The 25,227-nt window shown below is 41.9% G+C and overlaps 1 protein-coding gene across 1 annotated transcript in view; it reads right to left on the reverse strand.

Annotated features, from left to right (window-relative positions):
* Positions 1 to 25,227, reverse strand: part of CWH43 (cell wall biogenesis 43 C-terminal homolog) — a 41,260-nt gene that overhangs the window by 13,285 nt on the left and 2,748 nt on the right. The window contains exons 2-11 of the mRNA XM_056855745.1: positions 24,086 to 24,277; positions 20,453 to 20,573; positions 19,348 to 19,502; positions 18,611 to 18,809; positions 13,663 to 13,751; positions 10,748 to 11,002; positions 8,696 to 8,821; positions 7,133 to 7,212; positions 5,599 to 5,704; positions 3,634 to 3,769 (exon numbers count right to left, since the gene is read on the reverse strand). Coding sequence (XP_056711723.1) covers positions 3,634 to 3,769; positions 5,599 to 5,704; positions 7,133 to 7,212; positions 8,696 to 8,821; positions 10,748 to 11,002; positions 13,663 to 13,751; positions 18,611 to 18,809; positions 19,348 to 19,502; positions 20,453 to 20,573; positions 24,086 to 24,277 — 1,459 coding nt within the window. The remainder of the gene's footprint in view (positions 1 to 3,633; positions 3,770 to 5,598; positions 5,705 to 7,132; positions 7,213 to 8,695; positions 8,822 to 10,747; positions 11,003 to 13,662; positions 13,752 to 18,610; positions 18,810 to 19,347; positions 19,503 to 20,452; positions 20,574 to 24,085; positions 24,278 to 25,227) is intronic.

The raw sequence follows: 25,227 nt of genomic DNA on the forward strand, positions 1-25,227 counted from the left end.
ACCGCCTTGAGTACTCTGGATACTCCTTCCAGAGCTTTTCTATTGTTTTCAGGAATCAGTTGGTTGAGCTTTCTAGTCCAGACTATAGCGGCCCGAGAAATCAGGGCGGAGGTGACCGAGGCACTAATGGCCATGGCAGACGCCTCATGCGCTCTCTTAATGGCCAATTCTGCTTTTCTATCCAAGGGATCTTTAATAGGTCCCATACTGTCCCTGGCTACCACATCATAGGAGTGAAGTGCCACTACAGGAGCCTCCACTAGGGGGATCTGGAGTAACTGTGTCGAAGGCTTAGCTAAAGTATAAAACTTTTTTGAAATTGCTGTAGCCTGCTTGGAGGCCAGCGGTTTCTCCCACTCTGCCTTAATAAGAGTGGAAAAATAATCTGGCACAGGAATGGTTTTTGCTGGGACATTATGTCTGTGGAAGAACTCTTTTGCTCCTCTGAGTTTGTGTGACTCTAGAGGTTCTGAAACTTCCGCCAGATCCAGAGCTGCCAGCGATTTTGAGAGGAGAGATTGAAATTCTTCCTGTGGGAAGAGCCTGAGTTGTTTTTCTTCAACCGGAGGGGTTTCTTCACCTGAAGAGAACTCGCCCTCCTCTAATTCTACATCAGAAGAGTCAGGGGACATAGAAACATTATTGTTGGGGGGTGCCGGAGCTTTTCTGGCGGCTTTGGTGGTACTGGGAGTTAATTCCCTGCTGGTGTGCCGAGGGTTAGCTTGAACCTCAGTAGAAAAGGCCTCCTCGCGAGTAAGGACCGGGGCCTCCTCGCGAGTAAGGGCCGGAGCCCCGTCCCCTTGCAAAGATGGAGTAGGGGATTGCAGGGCCTGCAGCCCTTCAACAAAAACACTCCTCACCAGCTGAACCAACTCCGCTTTTAGGGCTAAAAGACCACTTTCGCCCCCACCCGCCTCGCCAGTCTGTACCTCACCGGGCGCCGTCCGGTCTCCGCCTGTTACAGTCTCCGTCCCGCGATGTGCTGCTGCTGGCGACAGCGCTAAATGTTCTGGGACCTCGGCCGCCATTAGCCCCTGATCGAGGGCTGTAGTGCTAGCCGGCATTTCAAGCACGCTGTGGGGTGCAGTTAAGACTGAAGGCTCCTGGCGGGGCGGGGCGGGCTGAACGGCCGAAGCCGATGCACTAGCCCGGGGCGCTTTGATGAGAAGGCTAGAAGCCGCGCCTCTTGTCTTTGTCTGCGTCAGGCTAGGAGCCTCGCTTTGAAGCCTCTTACTCCTTTTGTGCGCCTGGCTAGAAGCCGCGCCTGTGGTGTCCTTTTTGTTTTTTAAAGCCTTATCTGATTTATCGAAGGCTTTGCGCTTCTTCCCTGAAGGGGAAAGCGAAGCTCCGCTGCAGGACGGCTCGTCCAGGCTGCCAGTAGCCGCGGTAAGTAAACCCGGTACAAGATCCTGAGGTGAAATGAAGTCGTCACCCCGGGCCTCCGCCATCTTGTTTGGGCGGGAAAAATTTATTGCCTAGCCGAAGCTTGAGGCGTAGAAAACCAATTCCATTTTTTTTTTTTTTTTTTTTTTGCACGCAGACACGATAGGGAACAAAAAAGGACACCAACAAGACAGGAGGAGACAGTTGAGACACAAGACTAGATATATTTCCTTATCTGAAGCAGGGAGACAAAAACGAACGCTGCTCTCCCGTCAAGGCAGGAAACAAAACTGGAGCTGCAGCAGATGGGAGGGGCTACTTCCTGCAGGATAGGGGAAGATCTGCAGTTTTGTTTCCTGCCTCCCAGATAAGCACACACAAGAACCCGAGCTGAAGATGGCCTTCTCTCACAGAGCGAGAAGGGTGCAGTGGAATTATGGAGACGGGAAATGGAGCCAAATTAGCCAACGTATGTTTCGGATCACAATGGCTTAAACTGCCACTGCAACGGGAAAAGAGTTAACCAACTTTCTGCTCTACAGAAAAAGAAGCAACAAAGACTCACTAGGTTTCTATTATTCCTTTAATTTTGTCCTTTACGCTCATGGACCAATAGGTCATGAGCAAAACAAATTAAGTCTGTTCAGTAATACAGAAATAACCAACATACAGAAATACAAAATCTAAGGTAAACAGTTGAAAGGAAGTATCATTAAAAGCCGTAGATAAATGTTTTGCCACGGCAAGGGTTACAATAGCTTTCAACTGTCACTTGCTTTAGGGCAGTTCTGAATGTATACTGTGACCCATTTACCTCTGATGAGATCATACAATTAAAAATGCCAGACCGTGTCCAAATTCCCTGATTTGAATTGCAAAATCGTTCAGAAAAGGGGATCCCTGAATACCTGCCTGCTAACTCCACCAATGGTAACCATGCATTTATAATCTGGCCTTAGAGAAAAGTATTCTATATTTGGGGACAGTTAAAAATTTACAATAAGCAGGTAGGATCCTTGGAATGGGGAGGCCCAGATAGTACAAGGAGCATACCCTATGCGCTCTACAGCTAGTGCTCCATTTGTCAAGATGCAACACTCTAGATCTAACCAGTTTACATGCAGAGGGATATTCCATTTGCATTAAAACCCCACAGAACAAATTCAGTCTCTGCAATCTATCACCAACTAATTTTTGCCATGAACTCTGAAAGTCATCTTTAGCAAATAAATGCAAATAGCGCCCCTCTGAAGAATAAAGAATTTTTAATCTAAAAATAAATGTTGCAATGCAAACTTTAGCTTCCAAAGATGGTTCTGCAAATTCCAAACGAATTGCTAGTCCAGAAATACATGTTGGCAAGTTGGAAATGGAGTGTTAAAACAGAAATTAAGCAGGAATCATACTTTGCATTAACTTTGCCAATAGCCAAACTGATGAAAGCTGATTGAAACGTGTTTTATCCGGAAAACACGTTCTTGTAACATTCGGTTACATTTGGATTCCTTTTGAAAATATCACGATAACATATATCTCCTTGAGAATGGAATCAATTTGACAAAACCACTTAGAATATTTACTCTGCAAGAGGGATTCTTGTTTAAGACTCCCATTGGTGTGCAACTAATTTCTGAAGTATACTTTATGGAATATGGACTGGTAACGTTCAATATACCAATATAACATTATTTCGGAACGGTGAACTGTGTTTGACACCCATTAGGGACACATGGTTTTTATGGATATGTGAAGTGAACATTTCTAACAGTATTTGTTTTTTAGTACTATTTGTATAGGCTTGATTTGTGAAACTTATTACATTTAAGGCATTCTACGGGGTCTAAGTTGACTTTTTTATAATAGTAATATTATCATTAAGAGCAAGAGTGCTGTTCTTTAGGGTTGAACCTCCAGGTGGTGGCAGGAGATCTCCTGCTATTACAACTGATCTCCAGCCAATAGCGATCAGTTCACCTGGAGAAAATGACCGCTTTATCAATGGGACTCTATGGTGTTGAAGTCCCTCCCCTCTCCTTAGGCTTCGCCCCAAAAACCTCCTGCCGGTGGCGAAGAGGGACCTGGCAACCCTAACTGGTTAGGCTGCCTGCTCAGCTGTGTCTGTGCGGGGCAGTCCCCCACTGGCATAGCCTCTGAAGCAGATGAATGCAGGGGTGGGGTGGCCACCCCTTAGACAATAAGATATCTAGGTCTTTAATAACCTGTTTATCTCTGTATCTAGATACGACTCACCCCCATGTATGGTCCCGTGTACTTGGACCAAAATCTGTGTAGAAGCCAAGTTTTTCTCCTAGCCACATGGTTAGATCATTGTTTCCAATGAACGGTTTAGAGGCATCACTCTCTATAATAGTAATGAAGTCAGCGCCTGGAGGACAAAAAGGTGGTAACATGTTTGAACGGTTGTAAGGATGTTAACAAATCTTCAGTAATAATTTTCTTAGAGACACATGGACAGTAATAAACGGGGGGCATTTATGCAGGGGAAATTTGGTCTGGGTTTGCCACTCTGCAGATTCGAATTCTCAAAACTGTGTGTATGGGGGCTTTGTTTGCCTTACAGACTCTTTGAGTGAGCAAAGAAAAAAACATTCCCATTCCACCCATCCAATTGGAACAAAACTAGTCTGCATGAAGGAACATTAAATATTTGATAAGAAAATAAATATTTTGGTGCACTCTGTTCCCCTAGCTGCTTTCTACCTGGAAATTCCTAACAAGAAGTGGAAAACCCAAACAATATCAAGTTATTTTGTTATTTTAAAGAATCAGGTGAACTGAGTGCGCCAAAACAGTTTTTTTCCTATTACTGGTAGGTAGTAGGTAAAGATTTATTGTATATAGCCAAAGGCCATTACAATCAAGTAAGGTTTCTAACAGGGCAGAATGCATTTCCCAGTCCTGAGGGTTGAATTGCATCATAATATGTCCTTTGGCGTTTAATTCATTCCAATCTCCAGGTTTCATTAAAGGGGGAGGTGCATACAGAGAATGGAGCCGATTTGGTTTTTGCTTATGGATCACACTCCTATTATAATATTCAGTATCCTTTAAATAGACCAGTTTTGCTGCTTGCCTGACAAAATGAGGTCTGTAGAATAATAATGTTCAGTATTTCTATAGTGGCTTAGAGCATTCTGGGTGTTTCACATATCTTCCCTTAGTAATATTTACAACAGCCCTGTAAGTTAGATCAATACAACAGACAATGATGATAAATAGTTACATGGCTGATAAATAGTTGCTTATCTAAGGTCACTCGGCTGAAGGTAAGAGTTTTATTTTAGTTTTATTCATACCCTGCTTTTTTCCTCAATGGAGACCCAAGAAAGCTTACAACATCATTCTATTTCATTTTATCCTCACAACAACAACCCTGTGAGGGTAGGTTAGGCTGAGAGAGAGAGAGAGAGAGAGAGAGAGAGCGCAACTGGCCAAAGGTCACACAGCAAGGTCCATGGCAGAGTGGGGATTTGAACCTGGGTCTCCCAGATCCTAGTCGAGCTCTATACCCATTATAACAGGTTGGCTCTTTGAACCATGAATGTCTCAGTTCACAACCTTCACCACTACTGCTGGCATTTCAACATGCTTCAGTCCCAAACCAAACCTGTTTCATTACTCCAGTATCACCTTAAAGGTAAAGGTCCCCTGCGCAAGCACCGGGTCGTTCCTGACCCATGGGGTGACGTCACATCCCGACATTTACTAGGCAGACTTTGTTTTACGGGGTGGTTTGCCAGTGCCTTCCCCAGTCATCTTCCCTTTACCCCCAGCAATCTGGGTACTCATTTGACCAACCTCGGAAGGATGGAAGGCTGAGTCAACCTTGAGCCGGCTACCTGAAACCAACTTCCGTCGGGATTAAACTCAGTTCATGAGCGGAGCTTGGACTGCAGTACTGCAGCTTACCACTCTGCACCACGGGGCTCCTCAGTATCACCTTACAGCATGTTATAGTTGCTGATTGGCCTTCGAAATGGAGCCCACTGTTGGGCAATGACCACCATTGGGCAATGACTACCATCTGTGTTCTTTATTCCCCAACAGAGAAGGTCTCCACTCCCTCTGCAACTGATGGAAGAGACCACTCTGCCTACCGAAGGCAAGGAAGGCATAATGGGGAAATCCAAAAGGTCGCCATAAGTCGGCTGTGACTTGACGGCACTTTACACACACACATTTTGTCAAGAGTACCTGTTTGATTCAGCAAAACAGCTGATCTTTCCAGATTAGACCATCCTTCATTGTCATAGCCAAACCTAAACGGCCAGATCAAGGCAGAGAAGTCTTTCTTCGGAGGCTACAGATAATTTGAAAAGGGGAAACATAAATTGTACTGGTTTGGTCCAGGTACATGGCTAATATAATTGACTTGCCCTCCCAATATCTAAAGAACACAAAGAAAGCAATCCTAAAAATGTCAACTCCAAATACCACTATGGTCTGCTCAATGGAACTTACTCCCAGGAAAGTTTTTTAAAGATTGTACTGGTAATCTTAAAGATTGCACTGTCAGGTGACAGAAGCGTGCAGAATTATTGAAAATATACTATTTGCCCAAAAGAACAGGAAGGACTTTATGGCACAATATGAAATAATGCTGGTGAGTCAACTTTTGGCTTAACCCAGTCATATTCACTCTTTGGCTCAGAGAGCCACATTCACAATTACCACTAATCAAAAAGGCAACATTTACTTCCATCCCTGGTATGAAGCCTCCACCTCAGGGAGGATTGCAGCTTACCCGTTTCTCTGGTGGTAGCTTTTTCAGCGTGGGAATCAACCACAAGCCCCACTGGGCAAGGGCCTTGCTCGCTTTCGATCTTATTGGCCTTATGAACAGTATAATTAAAGTAAAGTAAGGAGCCTAAGTCCAACTGCATTTGCACATATTCATCCATTTGCATGATTTGTGGGATCAGGGACATGCCTGTTTTGCATATGAAACTTTCCAGACGTTGTGGTATAATAACAACTAAGAATAACGCAAATGACAATGAAAAAGAGCAACTACTCCTAAAAATTATGACCTATAACCCTAGGAAAATAATCATACTTTACATTGTTTCAATCAGTTATATTTCCATTCAATTTTGAGTGTTGTTGTTCAAGGGCAACTTCACACATGCCTAACGTTTGATTTCTCATAACTCCGTGGCCAAATGTGTGAACTGGCTCCAATGAAAAGCACAGGATGCTGGAGCCCTGTAGAACTTTGAATTTTGGCTATTGTTTACAGTAAACCTCCCTGATCTGGACAGCCCATGCTTGCCCCATCTCAGAAACTAAGTAGGGTCAGTCCAGGTCAGTATTTGGATGGGAGACCACCCAGACATACCATGGTTGCAGGCAACGGCAAACCACCTCTGAACATCTTTTACCTTGAAAGCCCTATGGGGTCACCATAAGTTGGCTGTAACTTGACAGCAAAAAATTACATTTATATCTATATATATATGAATTCACACACGCACGCGCTAATAAATCTATACATTACATACTGAATACTGTGTGAAGTTCTCTCTCTCTCTCTCTCTCTATATATATATATATGAATTCACTCACACACACACAAATACACACACACACATAATAAATCTATGCATTACATACTGAATACTGTGTGAAGTTCTATTCATCCCAAAACATTTTTGTTCTGTCCTAGTGGGTGCATATGAAGATGTATTATTAAAGATGTGATATATTTTAAAAGAAGTACATTACTCACCCCATGGCCCAATTTTTTCTCATAAGCTTTATATCGCAGTCCTAGTCCTAGTAAGCCTATACCAACAAACAGCCACAAAACTAGAAACAGAACATTTACAGCATATATTAATATCGAAGAAACACAAGAAGATGATGATTTCTTGGGAGTCTAAAATATAGAAGTCTTAATATTATCTTACCAAATATGCAGACTTCAGCATGTTAGGAATAGTGGCAGATTTGCATAGCAGAACTTTTGGAATCCCATGAGAGGGCAGATTTCTGCAAGGGCAGTATAATGTGTGTTCTCTCTGTCTCATCTTAATCTATCAACTGATCATATCTTGTGCAAGCCTTTTTGGGCTGGCATATATTGCTACCTATTTCTCTGTAAATTTGCTTCATCTAGCTAAATCTAAATCTTCTTGCCTTCTTCCTTAAGTCAATTTACAGGACAATCCTAAACAGAGTTACACTCTGCTGATTCCATTGAAGACAGTGGGCTCAGAAGGATGTATCTCTGCTTAGAACTGTGTGCTTTAGTCAAGAAGGTATGGCTTTTAAAGAGGGGTTATAATAGTAATAATAATGGAATAAATCTAGGCATGGAATTTTTCTCCACACTTGAGAAGTCTGTGAGAACATGCAAACATTCACTGATGTTTTGGAGTGATTCACAAGAAACAACAGTGTGAGGTTGTGCACCCCACCACTTCATCTGCCAGGTAGCCCCCATGCCCCATAGGCTCTTTGGCACACCCAGTAGCCCTCCATTGGGAGAAGGGAAGAGTTTTTCTTCTTTTTTTAATATAAAGGGGAGGGGTAGGGAAAGTACAGGGAAAGGGAGCATTCGAAAAATAAAACAGTTCGAGGAAAAGAAGAAAATTACTTGTATACATAGACGTTTCATGCTACATGGCCTGCACAAATCAAGACAGTTTTCCCAGCATAAAAATATAGTTTATAGAAGTATCAAAATTAATATTGGTTCTAGCCTTCTAACGTCGATTATTCTACTGCACTCTACTATAGTTAACCCTTTATATGTTGATATAGATTATAGAAATACACATATATCCATTATATACCACATGGCCTACACAAATCATTTTTCCCAATATAAAGATATAATTTGTGAAAACATCAAAATTAGTAATGATTCTAACCTTCTAATATCTACATTCTTCTATTGTTAAACCTTTATGTATTGATAATAAAGTTTCCATTTTTCAAGGAACCGCTCATAGTATTGATCTTCATTTACTAAGTTGGTTCTTCTGCCATCATTCTCCTCTCTCCACTCCTGGTCCCAGGTAGCCTGAAGCAGGTAGTGGCTTAACATCCTTGGCCAGCTCCCATTAGGAAGTAGACCCAACCAGGCGCATTTTAAGTTAAGAGACAGTAGCAGTAATTCAAACATTACAGGTAGTGTGTACCTGAGGGATCTCAAGAGCATCATCTAAGCCTTGATATTTTATTTATGGGTAAAGCATCCAAAATATCACCTTAATCCTACACATTCACATTTTTAATCTGAATTTTTTAACAATTTGTTTTTAAGAATGAAGCAAGTTACTCTTACATAATTTGATGAATTTTTCACTTTGTTTGAAGAAGGGCTTCTGGCTGTTTTTCATCCCAAACAGATAATGAAGATCTTTCTTACCATCAACTAACATGTCTATGACAATAAATAGCATGATGAGTCCTATAATGAAAAATTACATTTTTTTCATGTCTAATAATAAGAAAACACTTGAACACACATAGCCAAACCTTGAGTATATTCATCTCCAAATACTGTGAATCATTATCCTATCAGAACACACATGAAGATTGCCACTTGGAGCAGTGCAAAGTGGATCCTGGTTCATAGTTGATGCATTTAAAAAAGAAACGTAAGGAAAAGGATGAACTGGGTATGCTAAAAAGCAATTTAATGCAAAGGGGGGGTCAAAGAAGCTTACATAGTCCACATGGATTGTGAAGTCATTCCCATTGTACATACTTTATCTTCTAAGTCAACATTTATAATTCCAATTTGGTGAGATTAACTTGCTATTCTAAAGTTTTACCAGTATGTAACGAGTTTTTCTACTGTGTCTCTTGTAATTAATACAAAAGGCTGAGTTTGAAATTGAGAATTCTGATAAATACGTGTAGGTTTTGAACTGAATGATCATTGGACTTTTATGTGTCTTGAAGGACCCATAACTATGATCCCAATGCATTCCTTTTTTATATCCTTACTTTTCATGAAAAGAGAGTTTCCCTATACAAGATGCCATAACAGAAAGACAATATGTTAGACAGGAGAAGAGAACAGGAAGCCACACCTGCAAGAAACCAGAAGAAACAAGAAATTTGCCACTAGCAAGGTTATAAAGAATGGAAATATGTGATCTAAACACAGCCAGGAATCCCCTCCTGTGAGCTGAAAGCTCTTCCACATGTATACAGGCTGGGGTGGGGTGCTGAATGTTTTCCTTCTTGCTGCACTCCAATCCCTTTGCAGCACTGGGTACTGTTTCAGAGGATTTTCCAAACTGAGGGTTGCCCACCTCCAGGTGGTGGCTGGAGATCTCCCTCTATTTCAACTACTCTCCAGGCGACAGAGATCGGTTCACCTGGAGAAAATGGTGGCTTCGGAAGGTAGACTCCATATGGCATTATACCCCACTGAAGTCCTTCCCCTCACCAAACCCCGCCCTCTCAGGCTCCACCCTCAAAATCTCCAGGTATTGCCTAACCTGGAACTGGCAACCCTACCCAAACATCAGGAGCTTTTGGGGAGAGGAGCTTCAATGGGAAGGGATGGAAAAGATCTGGTGAACACAAGCCCTTTGGAACCCAGCCATGGTCCTGCGATAAGGGTTTTTATTTCACAGCAACATTATTTTAAATGTCTAGGACTCTATTACATCTCCTCAACTAACTGAATTCAACTTACTCCACAGTATAATAAGGGGAAATTCCTGACACATCAAGCTAGGGCCACTCTTGCTTTGCTTCTTAAAACTGATTTTAATCCGTAGTTAAGGTGTAAGTAAATTAATCACACTGGAAGACTAGTATTGGGGGTGGGCAGGGTTTTTTTTAGCAATCAAGAGTTTGTATAAAATGTAGTTTGAATGTAGCCCAAATTTCCACCCATTTATCTAAATTAATAAATGCAAGTAACTCATGACCAGTTTTTTCCCCTTCATTTAGTAAAAACGGTCAAGATAAAAACTATACACATATGTACTTCCAAGTACATATATATACTTCATATAACAGAACCATACGTTCTCCTTTGTTTTTTTGTTGCCTTCCTAATGTTCTCTTAACATTCTGTTCAGTAGTTGATCATATCTAAAATCATTACACTATGGTTAGATTCGCAGTCCTGGTGCCTGTTAATCTCAAAGGTCCACTTCTTATACAAGTACTGAGTCCAGTGGTTATCCCTTTACTTTGTAGCTGTATTTCTAACACCATTTAAATTTCTATGTCCCTTTAAACGATGGATATCAGTGAAGTGGAGAAAGCAAACAGGAAAAAACTGTGAAATTTTTCTAAAGGACGTTTTACAGTTAAGAGATCAATCGGAGAAAATTTGTCGGCTTCCCTCAGATAAGAAGAACAAACATACCCAAAAGAACATGAGATCTTTCTCGAGCATAAGTTCCGCCTGGCACAAACTTATAAGCTGTACACCACACACAGAAGAACACTCCCAGTAGGTACACAAGCATTGCTGTAATCATGACTTTTACAGGATGTATACAACTAATGAAGTTTCCAGTTATGCGAGGCCATGCCCACATAGTAAAGACGGCAAGGACATCACCAGCGAAAGCTGCACCCCATGTTGGTAAGCTCAGCAGACCGGCTGCTCCTGCTGCACCTACAAAGGGACAAAAGAATTATGGTGGCGTTATAGAACATCAGTCTATTTTCCTACTGCACCAAAGTATTTTATGGGGCTGCAAACTACAATAAACGTTACATAATAACACTGCAACACCATAATCTCAACATAATATAATAAAACAGCAGGAGGCAACATCTACCTGTGATAGGGTTGCCAGGTGGGTGGTTTTGGCAGGCAATTCCACCCAGCTGCTCCAGAGTAGTGGCCATGTGGACACGCGTGCTCACGTGATGATGTCACTTCTGGTTTTACTTCCAGAAGCGCCGCATAGCCGGGGCTACTTTAATAAAATTGGGGGGGGGGGTTGAGTGTTAAATCGGCCACGGTGATGTGGCACTTCCGGATGTAAAACGAAGTGACATCGCGTGGGCGCGCCCCAGCATGCACACGGCCACCCCAGCTTCGCTCCCTGAAACCTCCCACCGATCAGGAAGGGGGACCTGAGAACCCTAACCTGTGACCATGTTGGTGTGGAGGCAAACAGAAGGGTTGGGGAGAGATGAGGGCCAAACTTAGCCAGTCACGCAGAGTCTGGCGGTGCTGCAGGTGATTTCAGGCATAAGACTTCTCCCACCCTGCTGGCCCTAGAGGTCCTGCCAGAGCCTCAGTGCTGGTCTCATGGTGCTTTCACACATGCTGAATAATGCACTTTCAACCCACTTTCAATGCACTTTAACGATTGTTTGCAAGTGGATTTCACCGTTTCACACAGGACATTTTTGCATGGTAATTAGCAGTGCGTTCCAGGCTGAAGTGCCCCGTATATTTTTTTGTTTTTCACGCTGAACCATCATTCAGGAAGTGACTGCGAAGCTGGCGCATACCTGCTTCGCATTTCTTAAGAGCCCCTTTAACGCGACCTTTTGTATTTGCTCCGCCCCTGCACCAAAGCATTTACTGAAGGAACCATGAAAAATCACAAACGAGGCTTAGCTATGCAAACAACCATTGCCAATGACTATGCAAACAAAGGAGCAAAGGAGCAGGTGAGTGGGATGTGTGTGGAATTTCTGCTTTTGCATCGGGACCATGAACAGGCATTTTAAAGGTCGCATTTAAAAAAAGAGCTTTGAGCGAGCTACAAAATAGACCCTGCATAAATGGCCACAGTAAAATCCAGCTGCAAAGTGCATTGAAGGTGGATTGGAAGTGGATTATTCTGCATGTGTGAAAGCGCCATCAGTTACTTAGGCGGAAAAACCAGCCCAGTTTGCCAAGCAAAATGGTCTGGAGGGCTGCTGTTCAGCATTCCTGCTGGGGGTAGCCTATCATGTCATTAAAAACATTCCTATAAAATAAGATTAATAATAAACTGCAGTAAAAGAAGAAGACCAATGCAACAAAAAGTTCCCAAATGCTTTTTGCACCCCCACTCCCAAATCTCTTGATGTTCAAGCTTAAGTAAGTGCTTTTTCAGATCCCTGCTCTGCCAGGATGACCTTGGGTCAGTCACTACCTTTCAGTCTAAGCCACTTTGCAGGGCTGTTTTATTTGTTTAGAATACGTTTATTCCACCTTTCCAAGCAACTTAGGGTCCCCAAGATGGCAAACCATCAAAATATTAAAATACGTATATGGTAAAGCAATGAAAAATAGTTAGACAAAACATAAATGCATAAAAACACCAATGGGCAGGACAGTCAATGAAAATCAGGGAATGCCATTAAAACGGAAGGCCCTTTCTTGGGATGACACCCATCTAAGCTCAGATGGTGGGGACACCTGAAGCAGGGCCCCGAAGAAACCATGGTGGTCAGGCATGCTATAAAGATAAAATGGAAAAATCTTAATGAATTCTGCACAGACTTGACCACATGTAAATAATAATAATAGTGGATAAAATATTGCATCTGCATGGCATGGGGCCACAAGTGAGGAGGCCCTTCAACACACACCCATTTAATTGTGGAGGAGCTTGTTCTAAGAATGGCTTCTTTAGCTATGGAATTTGCCTCCAACTAGCATTGTCATGTATAGATTAAGTCGGTTTGCCCTTACCCACTTCTCTTGGGTTGTAGATAAATGAGAACAGAGGGTAGGTGTTATCTGTACCTTGATAACAATGAATTCTAAACCATCCCTCTTGGAGAACGGGGTAGATATTACAGGATAGCTCCAAGATGGAAGAAGAATATCTCAACATCTTTCTCTGATAGGGACCCATAAGAAAAACATAATTCATTTTAGAAATATCCTTTGTATTCCAAATGGCCTGTCTTCCTTCCCAGAAGAGGAAGAATTGGTTTTTATGTGCTGATTTTCTCTACCTTTTAATGAGAATTAAACCAGCTTACAATCTCCTTCCCTTCCTCTCCCCAGAACAGACACCTTGTGGGGTAGGTGATGCTGAGAGAGCTTGAAGAGAACTGTGACTAGCCCAAGGTCACCCAGCTGGCTACATGTGTAGGAGTGGGGAATCAAACTCAGTTCTCCAGATTAGAGTCCACTGCTTTTAACCACTACACCACGCTGGTGTAACATGTCAAGTATACTTAAGGATTACACTGAGGGTAAGATCAGCAAGTCTCACTCCATACATTTCAGCAGAGGTGATTCTTCTTTCTAAATTTCTGTGCCTTTAAGAGGCTTGAGGATTTACAGCAAAACAAAGTGTGCTCCAAATTTATTCTCACCTATAAGGCACCAACCCCAAAGCTCAAGGGTAGACCAAGACCAAAAGGAAAACATCAGTCCATGAGCAAGGCCCAAGAGAACTGCACCTCTGTACATTGAAACAAAAAAGAGAAGAGAACATTACCTCATTTTTGTACTAAATAGGTGAAAGAAGAGTCCCCAAGCCAAAACTAAGCTCCATTCCACGGTTTTTCCTTCAGGGAGTGAGGAATGTGGTAGTTACTGGGGGGGCACCTCTAAGGCAACTGCCCTCTGCACTGAAGAATGTCCAGTCCTCTACTCTGGCCTCTCCTTTAGATTCTTTAAACCCCAACTGCCCACAATCAAATAAAAAGGGGGATACAAGCTCTGATTAAAGGAGTGGGAAGTTGCTTTCAGGTAGCCGGCTCAAGGTTGACTCAGCCTTCCATCCTTCCAAGGTCGGTGAAATGAGTTCCCAGCTTGCTGGGGGTAAAGGAAAGATGTCTGGAGAAGGCACTAGCAAACCACCCCATAAACAAAGTCTGCCTAGTAAACGTCGGGATGTGATGTCAACCCATGGGTCAGGAATGACCTGGTGCTTGCACAGGGGACCTTTACCTTTACCTTAGCATGCAAGCTATATGCTCCATAAAGGTCTCTCACTTAGGATCCTACTAGACCAGGACTGTAATTATCCTTGAGGCAAATGGAAGTAAGACACAAATGGAGATGAAAAACAAAGATTTTACAGAAAATAAAATATTTAATAGGATAAATGCTGTATGTGTATGGCTTCAGTTTATAAAGTAAAACTAACTCTCAACTTCACCTCCAAAAGTTACAAACTTTCCCCCAATGAGAGTACCTACTTTGTAGCTGAGCTTCAAGTAAACTAAATAAACCCTAAAGGAAGATTTGATTCCCCTTTCTCCAAAAAGGTTACCTCAGCAGGTTCAAGGCCGTTCTTTGACCGCACAAAGCTCCTGTCCACAGAACCTATAGACTTAAGGTAGGAATGCCCCATGGTGCAGAGTGGTAAGCTGCAGTACTGCAGTCAAAAGCTCTGCTCACGACCTGAGTTCGATCCCGACGGAAGTCAGTTTCAGGTAGCTGGCTCAAGGTTGACTCAGCCTTCCATCCTTCCAATGTTGGTAAAATGAGCACCCAGCTTGCTGGGGGTAAAGGGAAGATGATTGGGGAAGGCACTGGCAAACCACCCCGTAAACAAAGTCTGCCTAGGAAACTTCGGGATGTGACGTCACCCCATGGGTCAGGAATGACCCGGTGCTTGCACAGGGGACCTTTACCTTTAGGAATGACAGACCCTTATCAGGATACTTTGTCAGTTTAGATATATGGGCATTTAGATATAGTAGGTATCTCAGAAATATGGTGGAATAGAGAAAGCTTATAGGGTATAAGCTCTATAGGCAAGTCAGAGAAGGATGGCTTGGGAGATGTGTTGTGTTGCACATCAAAGAGTCAAATCAAATAGAATCAAGTAGAAAACATATGGGGAATTACCTCCACAACAGAAGCAATATCGGTGAAAATACTGGGCCTTAACGGTTACTTAGAAGTCACCCACCTGATGAAACCCTTGAGGCTGATCTTGAGATCAAGAAGGAAATAAGGGAGGTTACTAAAGCAGATATTATTGCAATACTGGAATACTTCAACTACCCACACGTTGACTGGGTAATCATGTGCTTGAGTCATGCTATATAAATGAAATTCCTGGATATCATAAATGACGGTGCATTGGAACAGTTGGTCACAGAGCCAAATAGAGGGGTAGTGATCTTGGACTTGGTTCTGAATGGGGCTGAAGATCTGATGAGAGAGTTGTAGAGGTTGTTCCACCTATTGGGAACAGTAACCATAATGCGATTAAATTTAGTATTCATGTCAATGGAAAGACCTCTAAAGTCCAAAACACTTTATTTCAAAAGAGGGAACTTTACAAAAGTGAGGAGAGTAGGGGAGTAGTCAAAAGGGAGCTGAAAGGGAAACACAAGAAAGTCAAAGCCCTAGAGAATGCCTGGAAGCTAGTTAAAACCACACTAATTGAAGCCCAAATAGAATTCATTCCCCAGCTTAGGAAAGGCACTGCCAAGTCTAAAAGAAGGCCTGCATGGTTAAATAATGCAAGTTATGGAAGCTATAAAAAGCAAAGAGGTTTCTTTTAAAAAGTGGAAGGTCGGCCCCCAACGCAGTGAACAGAAGGGACTACAGGCTCTGGCAAAAGAAATGTAATTAAATAATTAGGCATGCAATATGACAATCTGGGGAGCAGGTTGCTAACAGCATCAAGACAAATAATAAACATGTCTTTAAATATGTCTGGAGCAGGAAACCAAGCCAGAGAACCAGTTGGGCCTTTGGATGACCAAGGAATAAAGGGATTGTTAAAGAAAGATGGGGAGACTGCGGAGAAGCTCAATGATTTTTTTGCTTCCGTGTTCAATATAGAAAGTGTGGGGCAAACTATGACGATTCCCCGCTTCCTTTTTCACTTAACCGAGCGGCTCCATTTTCCTTGTTTCTCTTTCTGTTCCACCCAGATGTTAAAAGTTATATAGATGTATTCTGGCCCAGCCTAGGAAGCTGAGGAACTGAAAAAAACGCTTTGTCAGTATATGTCTGGATATGGCACATGAGAGGCTGATAAGAATTCTCAACACATAAACTTGTTTTATTTTTCTCTTATGGGGAAACGGTCAAGTCAGACTGTAAGGGAGGTTTCAGGTTTAAACTTGGCAGGTGAAAAGGAAACAAGAATGAGGGAAACTTCATATAACTATATACAATAGTCTGTCACAAGAATGTACTGTTTTGTTCTACTGACAGGTGTTTGTAATAGTTGAGAGAGATTACTTGGCTGTCACTCCTTAGATAAAAAGGCATAAGCTTATTTGACACACAGTTTCTAAAGTCTCTGGAGGCACGAGCATACACACAGGTTCCAATTTTCCTTCTTTAATACTCGATAGGGATCACCCCCCTTTTCATTGGAGCTATTTCCCTCAGGGAAGGACTACCGGTTTAACTTCCCTATCTCAGGATCCTACACTACTCTCCTTCTTCCACTCTACCTGCCAGCCTATAACTGCCACTCTCTCAGGTCATAAGTAAAATTATTTTTCCCTGAACCCCCCCATCAATCAAGGTTCTCAAACAGGCATAAGGTATCTGCAGTTAGCTGTACATCACACAAGCCTATAAAAGGAAGAAAAAGGAAAGAGCAAAAACAATGGAGAGAAACTGGAATAACCAGCTGAAGTTATGCATTTAGCAGTGCAGTCCTAAACAGTGTTACACCTTTCTACACCCACTGATTTGAATGGACTTAGAAGGGTACAACTCCGCTTAGGAGAAGGGTACAACTCCGCTTAGGATTGTACTGTCAGTCCCTGGTTAATGGGTTAGGTTTTGGAACTCTACTAAAGCTATAAATCGACAAGAGATGTCAAGCACTCAAAGCAAGCAAAAAATGAATTGTGGCCAGAAAGTTTTGAAGCTCATTCCAAAGTTTTATTATGCAGCACTGCGTAACAGATGTTAACACCGAGAATTGATCATGTGCCTTGAAATAAAGCTATGGCTGTTACTGTGTACGTGTTCAATTTTTCATGTAGCTGCACACCAGAGACACAGTCACTTGTTGAAATTAAATATTTCTTGTTTGTGTGAACCAGGCTTTTACTACTCTATGAAAGTATGTAAATTGACTTTAATACATGGATTCTACAATTAATTCACCTAAAACAGGGGTGGGAAACCTTTTTTCTGCCAAGGGCCATTTGGATATTTATAACATCATTTGCAGGCCATACAAAATTATCAACTTAAATATTAGCTGACCAATACGTTTCTCCATGGCCGAGTGGGAAAGGATTAACACCGTTTCTTCGGTGGTCCTAGCAGCTCCATAGCTAACAACTCTTCTGCAAGGGGGAAAAAAGGTTCCTTTTCTTGGCAAAACAAACTCACATCTGCCTTGAATAGAGGCTATTCCTGTCCGCGGAAGGGGGCGGATCACCAGTCTTAGATCCTTCTTAGCTAGAGATCTGCCAGCACCCACAAAGGGCCAGACCAAATGATTTTGCGGGCCTTAAACGGCCCCCGGGCCTGACGTTCCTCACCCCTGACCTAAAACCTGAATGGCACAGCAGTACAAAAATGCTTACTATATCCCATTAAGGAATTTGAGCTGATAACCAAAAATATTCATAGCAACAAAGCAAATGAGAATAGTTGCTATGGGAAATCCAGGGCCAAAGAAGGATTTTTAACTAGTCTCTTAAACTGGCATTAGACAATTCCCTGTTAATTTTAACAAAATAATAAAGGTACTGCTAACTGCCTGCCACTACTCTAGATGTAACCATAAAAAATTACATTTTATTTATGTCCTCTAATTGGATTTATGTCCTCTAATTGGAGATGCCTCGATTTCTCCTTTAAAATCAATGAATTCATTAACTACATGAATACTTGACAATGGAGCTTTTTAAAGTATAGGTAACAGAAGAACATTCAAACTTTGAGACAAATTAATGCAACTGATAAAATAGTATAGTGAATAACAAAGAACTCAAACAAAGAAGAAAATAAGGTATTAATTTTTAAAACTCTCGCTGCCCCATGGGGACAATGTCCATATCTTGCATTTGTTATGAAATTCTACAGGTCAGAGTTTATTTCTAACAGTCAGCATCCATTGTCCTTGAGTACATATTGACCAAAAACAATGAAACAGCAAATAAAAAGTTATTCCATGGAGGGGGGGAATTAAAGACACCACAGAGAAGAATCTGTCAGGAAATTTCTGTCCTGTCCTTTAAAGAAAATCCACAGTACCTTCTGAGGAGATCACCTCAATTTAATCCCAATATTTGAAGAGGATCATCCATACACAGCTCTGAACTCTATGGTTCTCAGTTTTAACTGTTTTAGAAGAATATCAAAACAAAAATCCCTTACCCATGTGGATTAGGATCTGGTCCAGGCTGTGGATGTCCACTCACTGCCCATCTAGAAACTAAAGATACTTCTCCAAAAATCCAGAAGGTGAGAAACATAAGACTGCCAAAAGCTGCCCCTGACAAAGCCCAGTTTGGTCTATGAATCGTTTCCTTTGCTGTATTTACGTTCTTGTGTGCTTCTTTTTTCTCACGAACACCTAAAAATCACAAACATATGTGGGGGGAAATTAGCCCTGAAACATATAAGAACTAGGTGGGAATTTCTAAGGCCATTTTCATGCTTTTTTTCAAAATATTTATATCCCACCTTAAACTCAAGGTAGGAGTTGAACCAGCCAAGAAGGGAAGTTGCCAATTGATCTCCCCCCAGTCTGTTATAGGCCATCTTCATGGTCACATTTTTCTACTTATTTCTGCCATTGCCACTGGCAGTCTTTTTGCTAGCATAATATGCAGGGGGAAGCATTTTTAGATCTGACCGCATCATTAGAGAAGCTTATATAGGATATGTGTAAATTTCCCCAACAGGGCAAATAAGAGCTCCCTGGAGCCATTTCACATCTGGAAAACGGCTCAGAGGAGAAGGTTCAAGTCCCTTCTATCTCTGCTCTATGATCCAAAATTGAACTGGGCCCCACTTGCCTAGGAATTAAGTTCCAAGCATCAAACTCTCAGAGCATGTCTGCCAACAAGACCCAGGAATTTATTCAGGAACAGTGCATTGTGTATATTTACCTGTAAATGCTTGCTCAAGTACGACTATGAAACCAAGCATCATTATAGTAGTATTGAACATCTTACAATTCCAGACTGGATTTAATGATGTATACCAAATACGAAGAACAACAAGAAAAACTTTTCCCAGTATAAAGCCCCAGATTCTGCAGTATCTGTAAACAAATATTTATAGCGTAGGCAAAATTAGTTGTTCTATAAGGTCTCTGACAAAAGCATTTTCTTTAGTTTTGACCATGGCCTTTTACGCATAGTCTGCTTCTGCTGGATCTGCTGCTCTCTAACTGCACAGTATTTGCAGTTGAATTCTCAAAACACTATGCACAGGGGTGTACCTTGTGATTAATTATGCAACACTAGCAAAAATGAGGAGCTTCTGAACCATGTGTGGGTCCCTCCCCCCTGAAAATGCTGCTTTGTAATTGGCTGTGGTATATTTTTTTTTAAATATGTCACCAACCTCTGCCAGCCACACAACGAGATTCTTTCATTTGGTCTGAACCGTGGGCATTTTACAGCCAAAGCAGAAAAGGGTCCAGACAAACCCCACACCACCAATTTGTTTCTGCGTAACTCAATACAAGGGTCATAAGAACATAAAAACATTCACATTGTCATTTGTGACATTCATCGTTCCATCAGTAGTCTTGCAATTGCAAAAAAAAAAAAAAAGGCTTTCATGCCTATAATAGGACGGCATATAAGGGGAGGGTGGCAAATCAGCCCGGTCCTGCCAAGAACTGAAACTGACCCACATTCACTGTGAAACTGACCAAATAAGTAGCCACATAGGTTGTTACTGATTATTTCAGAGTTCTTTCAACTGTTCAATCTGAAACTGACCCACACTCGTTGTGAAATTGACCAAATAAGCAGCTTCACGGTATTCCAGCATTATTCTCTTGCTAGTACATTCGATAATGGCTTTGAGGGGAGGGGCTAGATGAGGGGACAGACACGTGGGAGGGAGAAGCAAGAATCGGCGTGGGGAGAATGACCATGATGGGAACAACCTGTGCATAAAAGGCCTTTATCAAAGAAGACAAACTGCTTTTTTTCTTTAAAGTCATGCTTATAATGCAGGTTTCACTTTTGTACACAATACCTTTGCAAACTGTTCCCACACCACCATGTCACTGTTTGAACCACCAAGGAGGAAGAAACACCCACAGCCAAGATTAAGAGACGAAGGTTAGCATTTGGAGCTTGGTATGAAGCTATGCTTCCTGTGAAGAGAAACGTGTTTAAAAATAAACAAGGGCACAATACAGCTACAGTTCAATACCTTTTATCTCCCACTAATTTCAGCAGCAAGAGTTAAGTGCTGCTTCAGTTTCTCCAACTGAAATCAATGAGACAATATATTTCTTGGCTAGATGCCACTGTTAGCCGCCTTTAACATTTCATGCCTCCTGCAGCATACTCAGACCTTTTGGTTTTATTGCCTTTTAATCTACAAAGTCATATTTTCTTTGTACTCATTCAGTCCCCTTGGTCTGTGGACGGTCTCAATTTGGTCTCTTTACTGTTACATATAGTAACTGTATTATTCACAAAACAATAATTTACTTCCTGATTCTTTGTATGTTTATCAAGAGAAGTAGCAAAGCCCATTGAATTTAAAGGTGGTCCCATTAGTAATCTTTTCCACTTCAAAGGATGTCCTGTTTTTTAAGAGATGAGGTCTCGATTCGATCTCCAGACCTTTAATTTGGGACAAGCTTAAAGCCACAAACATAGACAAAAGGTTCCTGATGTTGCTGAGAGCCCTGCACGAACATACAGCACTGAGAGTCAGGTGTAATAGAGGAGGACATCTTTCTGCCCCCATAAACACCTATAGAGGTGTTAGGCAGGGCTGTCTTCTCGCCCCCCAGCTTTTTGCCTACTTTATAAATAATCTAGTTAACACATTAAAAGCACCGGATTTGCATCCTCCTAAACTGGCGGACAGGCATATTCATATACTGCTCTATGCCGATGATGCAGTAATTCTTTCAAGAACCCCAGTTGGTCTCAGGAGGGCACTTATGAGAGTGGCAATGTTTTGTGAGAAAGAACTCCTGATGATCAACTATGATAAAACAAAAGTCATGGCCTTTGGTAGATGTCCTAAATATAGGAGGTGGAGTATTAACGGCCACAGGTTGGAACAGGTCACCCAATATAAATATCTCGCAATGTCAATCCAGGCATCTGGATCCAAGTTGGCCCATAATACTCATGCAGCCAATTTGGGGGAAAGGTCAGCCCGTTTGATAATCAATTTCCTCCGAACCAAAGGGGCACATTACATTCCAGCAGCACTCAAACTTTATCAGGAGAAAACCCTGGCACAAATGCTATATGGAACACAACTCGACTCTTCACCCTCTTGTCTTACTCCCATTGAGACGTGTGCAATCTAAGTTCCTTAGAGCTGCCCTGCAATTGCCAAGATGTGTTCCAAATGCTCTGATACATTTAGAAACTGGCATGATGAAGGTGGAAGCAAGGATTGTCCTGTCCTCGATCTCTCTCTGGCTGAAAATTAACTTCAACCCTAATGGTCTTCTCCCACTGATCCTATGTGACTCCTTTAGATCCAGATGGGTGATAGCCATAGAGGTCAAATTAAACAACTTGGGTTTTACACCCCCAGCTTTACTTCAGTTAGGGTGGGAACAAGCTACGTTAATTATATCCCAAAGGATCAAAGACATCGAGAGACAAACAGATCTAGCAAGGGCGCCTCTATTCACTGCACCCCTCCATACTAAATACATCCTAGCACCAGCAGCCTATCTCCACTATTTAGCGATAAATAATTATAGAAGGGCCTTTACCCTGGCCAGATGTGCCGCCTTACCATCTGCTTTGCTTGAGGAGAAATATAAGAAGACACCCTGGGAAGAGAGAATCTGCCCCTGCAAATCAGGGGACTTAGAAACTGTGGAGGATGCCCTCCTGAACTGCAATTTCTATACATTACCCCGTTCGAAGTGTATTGAGCCCCTCTTATCGAGATTGAGACCTGACAGAGCAGGTGAAAGGTTTGAGATGCTCCTACAAGGGGGTAATCCTTCAACCACTCTTCAGGTTGCAAAATTTTGTTTAGCAGCAATGAAAATTCGTCGCCTTAGAACAGCGCAATTGACAGATGTGTCCCAGCTGTAATTCTTTTTTAAAATGTTTTTAAAATGTTTTAAGACTCGGACTGTAATTCTTTGATTGTAAGAATCTATTAGTCCATGATTTCCGTTTTATCATGTTTTGACTGGCTAAGTGCCGCAAATAAATTATCTATCTATCTAAGAGATGAGGTCCATATCCAGTAAATCCATGCAATAGAATCATTTTTATTTCAAACTGTAGGTAAGAGGTCACATACATCATAAAAAATATCTTTCTGCATGTAGAAAAAGACCTATCAAGAGGACCAAATTGCAGCCTCCCTGCCTAAAGTGAATTAAACTGACTTGTTTGTATCAAGATACTCTAAAGGTGACCGGCCAGGCGAAACAAAACACAAAAGTGCTGGGGAGTGAATTCTCACTGCCCAAGGAAACGAACGGGCTACCACCAGTTCCTCTGAGTAACCCTTCAGCTGAGATCAAGGGATAGGGTTGCCAGGTCCCTCCTGACAACTGGCTGGAGCTGTTGGGAGGCAGGTACAGGGGCAGTGATCTGCACCCATGTGTGATGATGCGACTTCTTGCACGATGCAGAAGCACCAGCATCACACCAGGAGGATGCTCTAGCACAGGCATGTTGAACTCAATTGTTGTGAGGGCTGGATATGACATAAATGTCACTTGGTCAGGCCAGGCCATGCCTCACTAGCCCAGATCAAGTGTGGGGGGGGGGTGGCTGCCTCAGCTGGTTCACTGGCCTGATAAGAGCTCTCAAGGCCTTTTGTTTGACACCCCTGCTCTAGCATTTGATAGAGCAAACCAGAAACAGCACGCAAGAATATGGTATAAATACAAATATATTAAAGTGAAAAGTGAAAAGGTGAAATAAGCAAAAATACAAACAGTACAAAATGCACAAATATATACAACAAAAAATTCCCAGCCTAGACAATTCAAACAATCGTCAGAAACTGATATAATATAACAAGTTCAAAGGTAAGTATTCAGATCACAGATCTTGAAAATGTTTGTTCTATATAATCTTGTATTTCTCTTTTGCAAGAAGAAGTAGACAGAAGGCCTGGGAACAAACATCAAGAATTAATCCATAGCTTCATTGATAGGACAAGTTGTCTAGATCATGTGACCACAATTCGCTATGGGCTTCATCAGCTATGCAATCAAAAAAAGAGGAAATAGAATGCACCTAATAGGTATCATTTCATAATGGACCAGACTGGTTCCTTACAAGGATCTCAAAGACAGATCCTTGTGAGGAACCATTATGGTCCATTATGAAATGTTCCCAAGGCACTGGCAAACCACCCCGTAAACAAAGTCTGCCTAGAAAATGTCGGGCTGTGACATCACCCCATGGGTCAAGAATGACCCGGTGCGTACCTTTACTTTTATTCACTATCCATTACAGTTAACTGTCCTTTCACCTGAATAGTATTAAGAATTCACAGGATCACAGTTATCTCGTAATAGAAATCATGAGCAATGGGAAATTATTTTCCATTGCAGCACATTCATACATCAATATCGTTTGAAAATTATTATACTGCTGCTTGCTTTTGCTGAGCTATTTAAAGACTCTTCAAATTTATGCAAGTGTAACTTACCAATCATAATCAGCCTCAACAAAGCTAGAATGTACTTGTTGTTAGCCAACCTCCAAAATGGACCAATTGTTAAGAATATAGGAGACAGGAAAGCAAGACCAAAAGCTTCTAATCCAGTGAGTTTCAAGGTTTGTAAAGGAAAATAATAGACCATTGGTGGAAGGCCGTGGTAAAGAGACCAGGAAACGTAACCTGAAATAAATGGGGAACATAAACGTTACACATCCTTCAGAACACGTCTTGTTTGGTTTTATTAATACTATTAGGGTGCCGCATGTGAAAAAGCAGTACATTACAAGCATACTATTTCTTTCTGGTTATGCAGTTGTGAACACTTTGGGTGTCTTACAGCACAATCCTATGCAGAGTTACTCCAATCTAAGCCCATTGATTTCACTGGCTAGACTAATTCTGCATAGGATTACACTGAGAGTTACTCAAATCTTTATTCTACTTAGAATGAAGAATGAATGAATAAATGAATGAGCAATCTTTTGTTGTATAGTCTACTAAAATATAAATGAGCAGGAGGTAGGCCATCATCTGCCCTGACCTGAATAGCCCCAGGCTAGCCTGATCTCAGAAACTAAGCAAGGTCAGCCCGGGTTAGTATTTGGATTGGAGACTACCAAGGAAGTCCAAGGTTGCTATGCAGAGGCAAGCAATGGCAAACCACCTCTAAACATCTTTTGCCTTGCAAGCCTGACAAGATTACCATGTCACCTGTGAAAGGAAAAGAAAGGAAAGGAAGAAGAAGTTGGTTTTTATATGCTGACTTCCTCTACCACTTAAGGAAGAATCAAACCGGTTTACAATCACCATCCCTTACCCTCCCCACAACAGACACTCTGTGATGTTGGTGGGGCTGAGAGAGCTATGTGTAGGAGTGGGGAAACCAGCCCAGTTCACCAGATTAGAATCCACCACTCATGTGAAGTAGTGGGGAATCAAACCTGGTTCTCCAGATTAGAGTCCACCACTCCACACCATTGCTCTTAACCACTACACCATGCTGGAAAGGAAATTTATTGATGAACTGTGGGTCAATTTCAAGCACTGGCTGAGGGGAAGAGATTCACTACAACCACGTTATTTCCCCCATTTTCTTCAACTCTCCTTGTATATCCACCTTCTTCCTTACG

This window comes from Euleptes europaea, chromosome 9, assembly GCF_029931775.1.
Source record: "Euleptes europaea isolate rEulEur1 chromosome 9, rEulEur1.hap1, whole genome shotgun sequence".
Classification (NCBI taxonomy): Eukaryota; Metazoa; Chordata; class Lepidosauria; order Squamata; family Sphaerodactylidae; genus Euleptes; species Euleptes europaea.